The sequence below is a fragment of the Vipera berus genome, assembly GCF_964194415.1.
Source record: "Vipera berus genome assembly, chromosome: 1".
Taxonomy (NCBI): Eukaryota; Metazoa; Chordata; class Lepidosauria; order Squamata; family Viperidae; genus Vipera; species Vipera berus.
In genome coordinates this window covers 322091777-322108529 of record NC_138202.1, presented here as the reverse complement: position 1 = coordinate 322108529, position 16753 = coordinate 322091777, and the positions used below count along the sequence as shown (strand labels likewise).

The following is a 16753-nucleotide window of genomic DNA, read 5'->3' as shown; positions in this document are numbered from 1 at the left end:
GGGGCATCCATAATATATTTATGATTGTGATAATATAATATATATTTGTTAAACATGTAGAAAGCTCAGATTGGATGCTGAACAGGTTGTACACCTGAGGCCACACCCTTCCCCCCCAGTCAGCTGAAGCTCTGAAGAAAGAGATATTCTTGTTTACTTATATGCTGATCAAGCTGATTCACGGTGAGTTGTCCCGTGGCGAGATGGCCATGGTGAAATGGCCATGAAGAGTTGGTCATGGCAAATTGTCCTAGATCCTTCTGTATGTTCTGGGGCCTTGGTTTAATACAGTCTTTAATCAGGCAGAGAAATATATCTCTAGTTCAGGGATCCAATTAAACATGCAAAGATCTGGGAGAGGAAGAGGCAAGGTTATATGCAGGGCTCCATTCTTTAGCCAAATGGAAGTACTCCACATAACAGGTGAAATTTAATGTCTGAGCAGAGCTACTGTAATAATTGGAAGAAGCACAATTAAACTTCATAAATTTTATTCAGTGCTCCTCCCCTCCAAATCTCTATTCTATCTTATTGACAAGTTGAAAGCACACAATAACTAGCTCTCTCTTAAAAGACTCATCTGAGGATTCCACAGTTTAACAGATTAAAGACAGCTTATGGGGAGAATTGGGTTACATGAGACTAGCCAATATCCATACAGATCACACAACCAGTCATGGACTTTGTCAGAGATGAGCAGGTATTAATAAGGATAGGAACCTGAAATTACCTTGGGCAGGTAAGCCCTGTGGTCAAGTTTATTTTGGGGAAACAGGAATCCATAGGGATGGAATAAATTAAAGAAGAATTAATAGAGTACATTTGCTTTGTACTGCAATCTGTGGAATTCGGTTGCCTATATGTTCTATATATTTGTCCAGCTGAACTTCAGCATCTGATTGACTTAATACAAAGTTAAATTGAAATTTGGGGTATTTTCAATCAGTAAAAGCTTGATAAATGGCAATCTGTTTTCACTATTTGGTTAATCGCCCTGTTAATCGCCTATTTATTATACAAAGTATTATAAAAACACATATTTGTGGCTCCTGTATTTTAGGAAAGTCTCTTATTGCCTGATGTCTAAGTGTCAACAGAAGGAATTTTAATTACTTCTTTGGTTGGGTAATAATGCTACTTTAGGGCTCTAAGGAGCTTTTCTTATATTTCCAGCTCTTGGATGATTTGACATAAAGAACTCTAATAAAGGAGCCCCTTCCTTTCAACTCTTAGAAAGGGACATCTGGCAACCCTATTCATATCTTTGAATGCACAGTTCCTCTTGCTAGGACGGAATTTAATTCTTTGCTTAAAACCAAACCCTTGAATTTTATTTTCCTCTCCCTCTCATTTTCTTTTTGTTTTGTGATAAAAGTGAATTTGAAAAGTGGTAATACTACTTGATTGGTGCTTAAAAACAATGAGAAGTAATTTGTTAATTTGAATGTATCCAAGACAATGTCAATGGAGGGGAGGGGAGGGGAGGTGGGTGGAAGTAATCTGATTTTTGTTTTGTTGAAAGCGAGTTCACCAGATGTTCTAGTGAGAGACAATAAGGGAGAAGCTCCATGAGACTGAATGGTCAGAACTGATTTTTGCACAGGACAAAGCTTGGCAGAGGGTTCCAGCATAGATGCAGCAAAAGGTTTTATCTCTGTCATCAGCTATAATAAGTGACTGAATTACTGAAGCATTCTCCTCATCACAAAGTTTAATTTTAAATATAGATAAAGAATAATTTTAAAAATGGGCAAGAAACTCTGGCACATGAGAAGGGTGGTATAGATATAGAAGGAGAATCCCTGACTACTGTTTTCTTATTGTTATGGAACATTTGAATCTGCTCACTTGGCTAGATAGGTTCAGAGCAACAACATCTATGGGTAAACAAAGGATTGGGCAGACTGACAAAGGCAGTAGAATCCTTTGGACAAGGCCTGATAATAACTACCATAAGAAAAAGGTATTTCCTGTTACACATCCTGTAACCATGCCAGAAGATCACCTAAAGTAGAACAATATGCAAATGAAGTCTGAAAGAAAGAGGCTCTATTTTGTCCTCTGATAGAACTGATGGGGAATGATTGAGTAATTGTTTGTCAAAGATATATTAAAATAAGTTAAATCCTACCTTTCCTTTCCCATCTTAAATACACCTTCCCTGTATCCCACACCAATGCATGCAAATTATTGGTTTCACATTATCTGTTGGAGTGGGAGACTAGCACAGTTGAATACCTTGAATGTTGATTACAGTAGAAGGAAGGGGATGGTCTCTAGCATGAACTTTCCTGAAGACAGGCTTGCCTGACAAAATGGCAAAAATAATTCGTATCAATGGGCTGAACTGGATTTCAATAGTTTGTTAATGGAGTTAGACTCTGTTAGAGAAATCTATTAAGATAGTGAACTGTAATTTCTACTTCACTCAGGGTTATGGCAAGTATAAATGCTCACTACAGACCTTCTGGAAAATCCGTGAAATAACTCATGCTATGGAACTCAAACTTCCATCTGAGACAACTAGCATGGCCCCTCAGGGATAATGGGAACTGGAATCGTGTACCATACAGAAGACTGCAAGTTACACATTTTTTTGCCTTCTTACATTTTTAGAAACAAAGAATGAGTTATTAGTCTTTGTCAATCCTTCAACGATCACCTTCTGATTAGTAATCTCCCAATGAATTCCCAAATATAATTCATGATTTGGTTATCAAATCTATGACATGTGAACATGGCATTCTGATATATTCTTTATATCTTAAGGAATCAGAAAACAAAGTCTCAATTTGAGTTTACTTTATTAAATACTTTGCTCTTCAGATGATATAACCTGATTCCTGTTTTTACACAGACCTTTTTCACTACACCCAATCATGGATGAATGCCTGTGTTGCTAAGCCAAAGGGTTAGGTAAGACATGTCAGGTTTTGCCAATTGGCAAGTGCTTCAGCAGTCCTTGTAAAAATGAAGAGGATGTAAAAAAGAGCCTTTACTGCCAAACACAGATAGAAGTACAGTGATGGGGAAGGAAGGCTCCTTCAATGATAAAGCTAAAGCTGTTTGTTGATAAGTTTTGTTGATAAGGATCAATAGAAAAAAATCCACTTTGCAGAGAGTTAAATTCTGGAAAAGATGGTGACAGAAGTTCAAAAAGAAGTCAAACTCATTTAAAAGTTGCATCACAGTTTGAGAGAATATGTGTTCAACTTACATTCATTTGATATTTCCAAATCAACATACCGGTATGTGTGCCTTAATATTTCTGACAGTCTTCTCTGTACATTTAATTTGTTTTAAATTACATTCGGTAAAAAAGATTATTCATAACAATATTCAATGTGTTTCATATCAATGATTGTATAAATGATACATTTAGGACAAATAACTGTTACTGGATATTGCAAACCTGTTCCCCTCTAGGTCCTGAGAGAAAGATTTTCAAAGACAAAGCAGATATTTTATATTTTTTCCTGCTATATTTGCATATTTTCTCTGCATCACAATTAGTTGCATCAGCAACATTTTTACAAAAAAACTTATCATTAATTCGGAGCTCAGTCTGAGTATGTAGTCCCTGAGCATCCATGCAAATGATTCCTTATAGAACTCAACAGCAATTTATCATTTACCCCAATTAGAATTAAGTGCTCTGTCAATGGCATATAAGATATAAGATGAATGACAATTTATTCCAGGCACTGGCTGGGCAGCTGATATTGCTATTTAAGTATTTATTCATATTTTTATCCCATCCTTTTAAAATATATATCCAGTTTTCTTTTCTCTGCTTCATCTGCACAACAACTTCTAGGAAAAGCAAGGGATTTATTTATTTCCTGCTTTTATTATTTTTATAAATGACTCAAAGTGGTGAACATAACTAATATTCCTCCCTCCTCCTTTTCCCCCACACAACAACAACCCTGTGAGGTGAGTTGGGCTGACAGAGAGTGATTAGCCCAAAGTCAGGCTAAGGGTCACTCATTGGTCTGTATACGGTTTTCTGTCTACTGCAGGGGTGTCAAACTCAATTTCATTGAGGGCCGCATCAGCATTGCGGTTGCCCTCAGGGGGCCAGGTGGGTATGGCCAGGGTGGGCGTGGCCTACTGGGTGGGTGTGGCCAGGGTGGGCGTGGCCTACTGGGTGGGCATGGCCAGCTCTACATCGTTCGCATCAAGGGTGCCTATGGGGGCCTGGGCAGGAGTGGGACAGATCTGAGGGTCTCTGGCAGAAGGAGGGTCTCTGGGCCAGGGCCAAGGCAGTGGGGGCCGTTCCCTCACTCTTTCCAGGGTGGCTTCGCGGGCCGCATGAAACCACTTTGTGGGCCGGATCTGGCCCCCGGGCCTTGTGTTTGACATGTCTGGTCTACTGGAACATAGGAAGTCTCAGATGATTTATTTCTGTGTCTTGCATTTAAATTCTCTTACAGCTGTGGTGAGTACATGTTGCAGCAGAATAGTGGGATTTTTATTTTATTTACTTAAACAGGGCTTTTTTTCTCATAGAACGCTCAGAACGGAGTTCCAGCAGCTTTTTTGGATGGAACCTTGCAGGGTAGGCAAGGTGGGTTGTATGACATGTGTGAGTTCCGACACCTTTTTCTTTTACAAAAAAAGCACTGTACTTAAAACATTGGGAAAAGAAATCTGGATGACAATGTAAATTTTCTAAAAAATAAAATGTAATGAAAACTACAGCTGAAGATAATTTGGTACCAAGCACTTTGAAGATACCTTAGAAACTTCAGTCACCATATTTTGCTGGTTGTAATATTTGGAGCCTTGTTGTTAGCAGACTGGAAGTATCTTAAAACACACCATCATCTAGTTTCTCAAGTTAAGCCTTCAAGTAATTCTCAGAAAATAATTGTGTTTTTTTTAAAGTATAAGCTTTTCAGCATGAAACATGTGATGTTAGGTTTGTGAGAATGCACTCATAATCAAAAAGTGCTAGTTACTTAGAAAGTGGATATGAAAGAAATCAAGATATCTTACCATTCAAACATTTCCCTTAATTATAAAAGCAATGACAAGAACAAGCCAAGATGTTAACAAACATAATGTAGAATGACAACTTCCAATATATCTGTTAGCTGAATCTACATTCACTATAGCTTTAATATGATGTCTGTATAGTTCTGATTTATAAAAGCTCTTTGGCTTTTTCCCCAGGGTTCAGAAAGGACCTGTGATGCTTCTGAAGCCAGGTATTCAAGATCCACTCCAATCCTACAATCAGCTATATACTCTTCCCTTTATCTGAAATAAAAGCTCATAATATTTTAAATCTAAGTAGATTCAAATGCAGAATATTGTAACATTTTTGTTCAAAATACAAAAGGTAATAAGGAGACTGTTTTACACAACCTCCAAAGAAATGAACACGTCCTCATACATTTTAATAGGACTCTCGCAACAGAAGTCCTCGGTGGGCTACCTCAGCTTTCTTCCGGTGTTATAGATAGGTTTGTCTGATGTTACAAAATACATCTTTTGACTTTTCGTGAAGGGTGATAGTAGAGTAAATCTTTGATTGACTAGTCTGAAATTTTGCACTTGGTCCCCAAGGAGATGAACTGCAACACTTTTGGAAGTCTTGCCATATATTGATCTTCGAAAGGTCAGAGATTAAACTAGTTTTCTTAACACCAAAACAGAGTTCCAGTGCCCACAGTAAAAAAAATGACAATAAAGGTTATCTTATCTTATATGTCAAAAAGGCCATCTTGTTCACTATCCTATGTTTTATAAACAGTGGCCAACCAGAAGCCCATTAAAAGCCTACAGATAAGGTAATGGGGGGCAACAGACTTCTCTCAACTTTGATTGCTAGCCACTGATACTTTATTTTATTTATTTATTTATTTTTGGGACTTATATGCCCCCCTATCTCCCGAAGGACTCAGGGCGGCTAACAACAATAAAAATACAGTAATGCAAAAGTTAAACAGAATTAAACTAACAGCCCCAATAAAATAATTAAAATTAATAAATTAATTAATTATATTTGTTTGATGTATATCTCATTATTCCACAAAGAGCGCAAAGTGAAATACAGGTAGCCTTTGCTTAGTGACCACAAGTGAGATCAGCAACTTGGATCCTGAGCTGAAAAAAATCACTTAACAACAATAGGGTTCACAACTTCACTTTCCCTTCGGTTACTAAGTGAAGCAATGTGGTTACTAAGTGAAAAATCATGTAATTGCAAATTATACTTTCTTCCATTTTCAATATTAACTCTGCTTGTTACAAGCGAAAGTGCACACTAGTTGTGAAGCATGTGAATGATCAAATGATGGTGGTATGCTGCAATGGTTATAAATATGAGGATTGGTCACAACATTTTTTAAGCACTGTCATAACTTCAAATGGTTGCTGCATGAGATAGTCAATAACTGAGACCTGCTCATAGTGTTCCCTCAATTCTTTTCCTCAACCCTCCAACAATATTGTAAGGTAGTTAGAGTGACTAGCTCAAAATCCTCCATTGAGCTTTGACAGCTGAAAGGAGGCTTACGTTTAGGTCTCTTTAGTTGATGCTCAATATTTTGACCATCACACAACACTAGTTTTGGGGGACACCACGTATTGCTCGCAAATAATTGATACCTTGATATAACAGTAAAAAAAGATAATCTGTATAAAACTGAAACTGTATCTTTGAGCAGAAAGATAATTGAAAATCCATACCTGTAATTGTGAAGCCACCTAAAGGAATGTCAAAACAGAGAGAAAAGAAAGGAAATTAATATATTGTTGCACTGTGCATTACTTACATCACTGAAGCTTTCCTCTAAATATTAATTACATATTTCCTAATAGGAATATGTTCAGAGTGTATTTATTTTTATCTGTATGGCTTGTCAATTTTTCAAATATGAACACCAAATGAAAAATAGAAAATCATACCCTTGTCAATCATAACTGGTTGAAGCATATAGTTAAAGGCAAGATTAGAAATTAGAGAATAATCTTCTCTAACTTGTTTTTCTTCAAATGTGTTAAGGCTATAATAATCAAATTTGAAACAAAAATACATTGCCTTTGAAAAATGTTTCCTTGGTTGTTTTAAAAATTCACAGAGGAACATTTTATTAGCAGGAAATACATATTTTTCATGCAAAAGATCAGTCTGGTACCTTCCACATGTGCTGGACATCAGTACACATCCCCTGCAGCCAGTGTCCTGGTTGGAGGTGATGCTATAATCGAGTACACCTAGAGGATGTTGGGTGCAGAAGCCTGTACTGAGATCTCAAAATAAAAAGGATCTCAAACAATATGTCTAAAAGCCTCTATATGATCTGAAGTTAACATTTAATAACATACCATCTGTTACATATTCCATTTTCCCTACAGCATCGTGCCAAACTTTCTTGATTCCTTCACATTCAGTTGTCATAATGTCTATTCAACTGTATGAAGCAGCTCCTTCTGGGATCGATATCCATGTCTGAGGCCTACTTTTGTTATTCTCTCGCAAGAGAATGAATACGTGATCTGACTCCAATGCAGTAAAAAACAGGCCCGTGATATATAAACTCGGAAATATCCTGACTCTGCTAAGGTTGTAAGATTGCCTTTCCCAACTGTACCTGTCCATATTTGTTGGACTTAGCTCCTGTAAATGCCAGCCAAAATAAGATTTATGGATATTGGTTTTATATATAACTGAAGGCTGACAGCTTGGAGAAGACTGGTATAAGAAAGTTGTACATATTGAATGAGTTTAGATTTCTAAATAAAACTTGCTTTATTCTTTGTTTCAATGTGTTGAAAGTTTATTTATAAAGAATGGTAGAATTGTGTAGAAATCTATCCTAGGTGAATGTCACAGGGATAGATGAGAACTGTTCTTGTCAAGCTGTATTTATTTTGGCTGAATATAAGAACACATTACTTTTACGACAAATGTGTATATTTTATGGGACTGTCTAAGAAAGACCAAATTGTTTCTGAAAAGTGGAATTTAGCATGCAAAAATACTCCAGGTCCAGTTGCAAATATCCCGAAGAGATCAGAATTTCTCATTTTCATTTACCAAAACAAATAACTGTATGATCACAAAAAAGTAATTTTCTTTTGAGCTATTTCTGTAGCAGGTCCCAAAGACATGCAGGAATGACTTTTCCTTGAAAAGACATATGGAAATAGATTGTTCCCTTATTGTTTAAAGTGGGCCTCTAGTGCCATCAAGGAATGCAACATAGCCATGGATAAACAAGGATATCTGGTTAAGCATCATGGAAGTTTTAGTCCAAAACATTTATTGACACTAAACTGGTGAAAGCCATTTTAAAGGGAATGCTTAAAAAGGAACCTATTCTGCCATGCTGCAAACCATAAGACAATTAAAAAGAGATATCTGCTGTTCATTAATGTACTAAAAGAAAGACTGAATACAATGTGAATCTTTGGCCTGATTAATTTATGCTCTGGCAACAAGCTTTGGGGGTAAGATCTTATGATCAAATATCATGTAGTATCTTCTATTTTTTTATCAGTTCTTTCCTACCTTGATTTAGGACAAAGGCACACTGAATCTGAAGGATCATTTTCAAGCCAGAGAATGAATTTAAGCAAAAACTGACATTCAATAACTGACATTAATTGTTTTAATAATTTTTAAGGGGACAGCTTCCTTGAATCTTTTGAGAAAAAGCATGAAATAAATTGAAAAAATAATGTACATAAAATACATTGATTGACTCTCCCATATGGAAAAGAAATGCAAGAAATGTAGTGCTTACCAAGCTCATTCAACAACAGGGCTGTGGAGAAGACACAGAAGGACAAATACAGAAGAAAAAAAATGAGCAATGAAAGTAAAGAAGACATCCACAGAAAAGCCTCAGATCCATGAGGCCAGAAAGCGCAGAACTGCAAAGCTGCAGGATACCAATACTACAAAGAAAAATAGCATGAGAAATAATGGAAAAGACACGTTTCATGGGAATAAGCTGTGAAACTGGGGAAAAATATTAAATGCACTGTTACGTTTAATGTAACAGACAAATCTTTAATTCAATGTTCCCAACTTTTTGATCACATTCTTGATATATGCAAGGATCTTAATTTTGGTTCATTGACAGCTCTGCTAGAGATTGAGGAAATAATATGTCACAATGGATATGTGTGAGCATTTACCTTTTTTTTCCTTAAAAAAAAAGGCCAATCAAATCATTCCTATGCCTGGAATTATAACGCCCTATATGTGCTTTTATCCTTTTGAGGCACAAGGATGCATCTTGCGTTAACAAGGGGAAGACTTTGGTTGTAATGAACAGGGCTGCTATATGTGGGTTGAAAAATCCAAATTAACTGAAAACAGAGAGTTAGGCTTCTCTATAGTGATTTGCTGCCATTTAATGGTCTGGATATTTGAAGCCCAGATCTGGTAGCTTTAGTACAGAAGGTAGAGGCTTCTGCCTAAGGACAAAGCCACAGTAGGAGCGATGCACTAAGTATTTTGATTGATAATGCTTGCTATTGTCTTATGCTTTGATTAGAGAAAGAGGTTGAAAATATTTTATCTAATATGCTTGAAAGCATCCCTGGATGACAAGCAAATATTTCAAACTAAACTGCACTATTGACTCTAAGCACTTATAATCATTCCAGTTTTTCAAATATACTCACTTGTGTATGAAAATGTGGTGTACTTCTACTGGAGACAAATTGTAGCTTTTAAGACAGCTGAAACTAAGTTAACAGAGGATTTCTTTTCAATGGTTACACTAGCTTCAGTGTAGTACAGTCCAGATATAATGTACAGCTATCATCTGCAACCACCACCTGGAAGGTTAGGTTTGGGAGTGTCATAGCCCAAAATATCTGGAGGCAAGCTGGGAAAAGTAACCATTTCTTTTATTTTAGTGTTGCCTCTGGTCAATAGATTTGGCAAAGATTTGAACTAATATGTAGAACCTATTTGAGTAAAGAAAAAAAGTTGGATGAATATATTTATTTCAAAAAATGGATTCTGCTCTCAAAATGGTTTCAATTATTTGAAAGAAAAATAATTATTCAACTGTGTTTGATATCAATGATTCTGTATTTGCAGTTCGAAGAAAAGAGTTACTAGGTGAAACATTTTTGTGAACATCCTCACTTTATAAAACATAGCTATTTTCTTAATCAAGTGTGACTCTGTTTGGAATTGTAATGTGACAGGTAAAAAATAAGGCTAGATTAAGTCTTCTAGCCTTCAATTCTCCCAAATATCATGTTGCCTTGTGAATAAGACAGAGCTGATTCCTGCTCAAGAGAGCTTGCAGATCTCCTGGAAGCTTTTCAAACTATTCTAGGGAGATCCACTCTATAATTTAAGATGCATTTTAAACTGAGAGCCTATTCAATTTTCAGCAGCATCAATGCTTCCTTTTAATCTGGAAACTGCAAGCCCAATTCTTTAGGATATATTATGAATATTACATATAGATTTTCTTTAGCCAAAACAAGATAACTCTTGTTTTTATTTATTTAAAATATGTTTTTTTTTAAAAGAAGAAATTGATTTCTTGCAAAATATGCCTTAGGGATATTTTGGGAGCAGTCAGTCTCAACATTTTTTAAATTTGCATTTTGCTCATAGTATTTACCTCTAGAGCTTATTTTGCTGGAGAATATTTTTATTCCAAAAAACGTATGCGAAGTATGTCCACAGAGATCCAGTTACAAATACATAGGGTTTTTTGAATGAACTTTACTAGATGAGAAATCTATGTTGCACATCATTATATACACTGAGGTATACTTGTGGCATAGACTTCCTTGTAATGTAATAGATAGAATGGACATATCTATTTTGCTATGTTTATCTATCCACAAGTTAAGGTAGCAGGCAACTCCATTGGCTTCTGTCCTTAGCTAAGTGGGCAAAGAGTGAAAATAAATTTATACATGTGCCTTATATACTCACATTAAGTGTGAAGTATTTACATAATATCTGCATCAAATGTATAGTTCTCAAGGAATAGACAATGGGGAAAGAAAATATTTAAAACACAATATCAACTGATAAGTTAAAGATAATACATGTGTTGGTACATCAATCATTATTCTCCTCTCCACCATGGCCTGTTCTGATAGGACCATCATGCAACTTCTTTTAAACCAAACAATGTATCTAGGCTCCATATAAAACTTTATTTTGAGCTGGCTTCTATATTTCATCCTGGCAGGGCTGTTAACACTGAACTGCAACAAAAAATTCCTTGAGTAAGAATTGATTCACCTCAAAGACAAGGAAAAAAATTAAGGGGGAGGGGAGGGCTTTGGAATCAGTCAAACATATTCAATATGAAGCCAGCTAGTTTGATTGATCTGTAAAGTCCTCTGGGAGACTTTGTAATTGAAGTGTAGACTAGGAACATTTCATATAAATAAACAAAATCATCATGTTAATAATATTAAATTGTTGTGCAATTTATTTGATTGTTTTATTTTTAATTGAATTGAATTCCAGAATATTGGGAGAGATTTACATTATTAGAAAAAAACCCTAAATATTTAATGAAAAATTAAAAATATCCTTGAGAGGGGACTGGAACAGACTTATAGATGTATATATGGGCACAAACCTGAAATAAAGGTACAAGTGTATACTGAATATAGCATCCATTTCATTGTGGATATTTTAGTCTATTGTTTGCAAATGATAAATAATTTGGAGGAATAATTAAAAGGACGCTAAAGAATCTGCCCTTTGAGAACCCAAATTGCAGTGGTCATATTATTGGGATTTTATTGCATCCATATCACAAGATGTATTATATAAATAATTTACATGGTATGTTTAAGTGGATCATAATAATCATCAAGAATTATTTTTTTAAAAAAGAGAAAGAGATAGATGCAAAATTAAAACTGCTAAGCTTGACAGAGATCATGACACATTAAGTGGAAGTTGAGTAAGAAAGTTGTGAGAGGAGGGAGACACACACAGGGAATGGTCCCAGTTTCTTGTAAGGTGCCTGGGTTTACTCTCACACCTTTCATTCTTCTTCGTATCCATATTGGTTCCTCAAGCACAAGGTAGAAACTGCACTCTTTCTCATATTCCTCACGGTCAAGTATTCTAAGGGTAATGAATTTCCTGTGGGAACACAAGACAAAGGCAAAACAAATGGTTGGTGTTACACACACGCACACACATGCTTTAAGTTTGACCCAGCTGAGATGGTGGTTGATGGTGATGATAATGGGGGGAACTCTGACCCACACATCCCTATATTTTATGTATGTAAAAGAGCAGAAAGCCTCTGTTCTGGAAACTTTCCTGGTGATCAATATATCCTAAAGAATTTAATACTGGAACTGTATTGCTATGGGCATGAAAAACAAGCGTGGTGTTGATCACTGTTTTGAAAGACAATAGATTTGCTTTTGACTATTCATTTGCTACAGTCCTATTCACTGTATCTCAATAGCTAATGAACATATTTTATTACAATTATCTTATGAAGTAACTTCATATAAGACACACTCTTTTTCAGACATGCATTTTAGGAAGAATGAATACATGTGGTCATTGTGTGCATCAAACCGAGAGGCAGACTTTGCCTGTGGTATATTTGAATGCATTATAGCACCTGAAGGCATAACTATCTAACCCATATCGAAGTATGTTTGGCCTCCTTTGAATGAATACAAAAAGAAGGATCTAACATTACTTGCCAAAGGTTACTCTGTAGAAGAACAATTTGAATCTTTCACATAGTATTCTTTTCACTATATGGCACTGAGTCAAAAGCAAACCGTTTTTGTTCAAGTTGTACTTGAAACAGTGTAAAAGATAGATTAGATAATGATGGTCTTCTATGACAGAGAATATGACAGTTTTAATTAGATTCCTTTCTGGCTAAAACTATGCCTAAATTTGATAGCTAATGGAATTTAGGATACCCTAGCAATGACACTTCTAGTCAGTGACTCAGCTCTCTGCCCTTTTACATAGATAATGGGAATGTGTGTTTTGACAATCTATGAGTTGGGATGTGCCAGGCATCCATCAAGACAGGTGCATATAGGTAGGGCTCAGCCCCATATAGCCGATCCCCCACCTTTCTTTTCACTCATCTCCACCAGACGGGGCTCCCCAATTTCAATGTAGAAGGTCTTGTTTTTCTCATACTCCTCATCATCAATTACTTTGATAGATATCGTTTTGCTGCAACAGAGAAGAATAGAGATTCGAGAATAAGGGAGGAAGAAGAAAATGGGAAGGCAACAAATGTAGAGAAAGGACAAAGCTGTAAGAGTGAAGGGAAACAAAACCTGAAGAAATTAAAGGATACTTTACCATGCTGTGAACCTAAGATAAACTGTTTCTATGATAATGTATATAAAATCATCTAAGATCACAACTGTCTTTGTGAAGGCCACATTTGCATGAAAAACATAATCAGGTCCAGCAAATATATTATTTGTTCTCTCAATCTACGAAATGCTAACACAATAAGCTTATGTTGGTCAAAGGCCAATATAACTGATCTTGTTTGGCAACTGTACATTGATGAAAATCTTAGAACAGCATTAGAAATTCTTAGTTGTTTCAAGAAGATAGAATGACTATTAAACTATTTAAAATAATCTAATTCTGTTCGCCAATGCTAACCTATATCTTCCTAGTGATGTTTAAACTGTGAATGAATGAACCTTTATTGTCAAAGTACAACCATGTATACATTGAGATTGGCTGAGCCTCCCTTCGTGCCCCCACCCCCCAGCTTACAGTGACACAAACCCTCTATCTTATTACACCATGTGAACTAATTGCACAACACACCGGCCTCGCAAGTCAATTATGCATAAAGTTTATAAAAATTATTTCCCGTTCAAAAGCCTAACAGCCCATGGATAAAAGCTGTTTTTCAGCCTGTTGGTGTGGCTGGCTATACTCCTATATCTCCTACCAGATGGTAGGAGAGTAAAGAGATACCGTCCAGGGTGTGGGTCATCCCTGAGAATTTTCCTCACTCTTCCAAGGCAGCGAGCCCTGGAGATGTCATCCAGTGGTGTCAGGGGACAGCCCACAATGTGGGGTAAGAACTGCTCTGTATTATCAATAAATAACATAAATCATCCTGTGATATCTTTATATCACAAAATATTAGCTTCTTCAATTTTTTAGTTATGGAAATGTCCCATATATTCTGATTAATTGTAGAATTATATCAAGTTATATTTAAAAGGGAGAGCAACCAATATTCAAAATGCTGCTCTAAAAGCATTTTATGTAACATGAGTTCCTTGCTTCAGCCAAAGATGCTTCCAGGCAGACATTTACTGTACAAATGTCTCTTCATACAGAGCATTTTACTAGGAATATATTACTTCTATTATTTTCTTTTTAAATTAAAATGTGTTATGTTGGAAATAATACTGAATAGCTGGGTTTTGACTGACAGCTCTACAGCCTATTTGCTGGAAGCAAACCAAGTGCCTGCATTCCTAAAAAAGTCTACTTAGAGGATGGATTTTGGTTTCAATGAATCTCACAATCACCTAAGTGCTCATAAAAGTGTTCACCTGTCCTCAAATGCTGTGTATCTTTTCTTAGAAGTAAATCCTGCAATTATGAATGGAGTTACTCTCAGATAAATAGAGACAATATTCTAGTAAACACAGAAATACATGCAAACATACAGATAGCTGTGCCTATAGAGAAAACCAGTGCTGAAAAGAGAGCTGGCAAAGAGAGCTAAGGACCTTTAGTGTCTGGAAACATAAAGAAGAATGACAGTCTTCAAACATGACTTTTTCTTAACAACACCAACAGAGCAGTAGAAGAGCAGCAGAACCCTAGAGATCCAAAGCTGTCTTACAGGATACCAAACTTTACCAAAAGCACTATCTGTCCCCCTCCCTCAACACCCATACAACTTACCTGATTAGAATTAGCTTCTTGCAGTTATGAAATACCTTTTGCATTTATTTTCTCTGAGTTATATTTTTATTTTTGTAGCCATATGAAATACTATATGAAATATATTTGCATCTGCTTTTACTTACTGGTTGAAAAGCAATTAGTCTTGGATTCAACATGTGTAAATGTGATTCTTTTAGTCTAAACAAATCAGTTCTGACACTTCACACAAAATATCTGTTGTTTATATTTAATATCCATCTGAAAAATTTAGACAAACAAGAAAGTTTGTGTATGGAGCTACATGTTTTAGCCATTATTACCTTGGATTATAATGTATATTCCTAAGAAAATTAAAATATATACAATGTGCAGTGCTGAATAGAAATGATAGTGAATGGCTCTTCAATTAATACATTTGCTAAATAAGACCACTTGATATTTACTTATCTATCACTTACCCAGATCTTAGGACTCTATATATAGCAAGGTTTTTTTTTCCTGTTTGCCAGTCTACTTTAGGCCATGCCATGTAATCTTGCAACATTCCAGAGAATGTATATTATTCCAATTTTAGCCTTAGGCTACTATCCTATGCTATTAACCTCTAAATTGCCTAAATATAAATATCCTTACATATGTGTGTGAAGCCAGATGAAAAGTTATAAATACATTGTGAAAATGGAATTCATATTTTTTGATATGAAACAATCCCCAGTAAAATTTGCGGTTACCCAAAAAATGTGTGGTAGACGGGAAGAGAATTGCTGATATAAGTATGTAGATTTCAGCACTTAATATTTCAAAACTTATAATTCAGTTTGGACAATCTAAGAAATTTATACTTATCTTCTACTGTCTCTTTCAAGTTCTACCTTCTTACCTGTTCTGAGGAGGGAGGCACTGCACAGTGATGTAACACATATCTTTTTTTTTATAAAGAAAGTCCTATCATAGTGTGAAAAGATTTTATTTTGAGACCTTCTAAAAGTATTCATAAGCCATATAAATAGCAATGGGTTATATACAAACTATTGGACTGATTTGGTATAAGGCAGATTTCTTTGTTTGTATTGCTAATACTTTAGAATAGTTTGTGATTGAACTATTCAGCCCTTTGAACCAGGAATGCTAGATTTCAGTTTTGTTTCTTTACAAATACACTTTGCACTGATTTCCATGTTGTGGTAACACACAGGAGTGGAACAGCTTAGCCCTGCCTGAAGGTTGTTGGAAATGATAGATGTTAGTGACCTTGCTTGATAAATTCATCAAACTACAAAAGACATCTGGAAGCTAAAGTAAATAAAAGCTACTATTTCTAAATTCCTGAAGTAAGCCTAGGATGTGTTTAAGTAGGAAACCAAAGAAATTAAGCAAAACAGCACAAAAGAACAGATGGATGATATTACATCTATCCATGAAATGTGGGCATTAAGTATTCTCTATAAAAAGTATTCTCTATAAAAAGATAACGCTTTTCAACAAGCATCCATAGAATGTTGTGTATTCTCAGTCAGACTTTTCACACTTGGAAATGCCAAAGGATGGATTTTTCTTTTTCTGGCAAAAGGAAATGGGAAGAAAGAAAATTTGCAGAAAAACATTTTCCGTAAACAATGATTAATTTGATTCCTTTTCATCCAGGGAAGATTTCAGTTATCATTAAATCATTAGAGATGCTTGATCTCATTTCTGAACTAGAGGCAGTTTATGGAGTGACAAGGAGAAATAGGGAGGTAGGCTCTGAAGAGATGGCAGGAACATATGTCGGTTATTAAAGACAGATAAGAATCTGTAGGGTGCCTCTCTTACTTGTCTCTCTTAATCAGATACACAATTTGATATTTGTGTCTCCAGTGGAATTGTTCAAAG

At 35.6% G+C, this 16753-nt stretch overlaps 1 protein-coding gene across 1 annotated transcript in view; it reads right to left on the bottom strand.

Moving 5' to 3' along the window:
- Nucleotides 1-16753, bottom strand: part of SLC8A1 (solute carrier family 8 member A1) — a gene marked incomplete at its 3' end in the record, with an annotated part of 283351 nt that overhangs the window by 40330 nt on the left and 226268 nt on the right. Inside the window, exons 3-6 of the mRNA XM_081312564.1 lie at nt 13074-13180; nt 8760-8780; nt 6700-6717; nt 2239-2307 (exon numbers count right to left, since the gene is read on the bottom strand). Of these exons, the coding sequence (XP_081168690.1) occupies nt 2239-2307; nt 6700-6717; nt 8760-8780; nt 13074-13180 (215 nt within the window). The remainder of the gene's footprint in view (nt 1-2238; nt 2308-6699; nt 6718-8759; nt 8781-13073; nt 13181-16753) is intronic.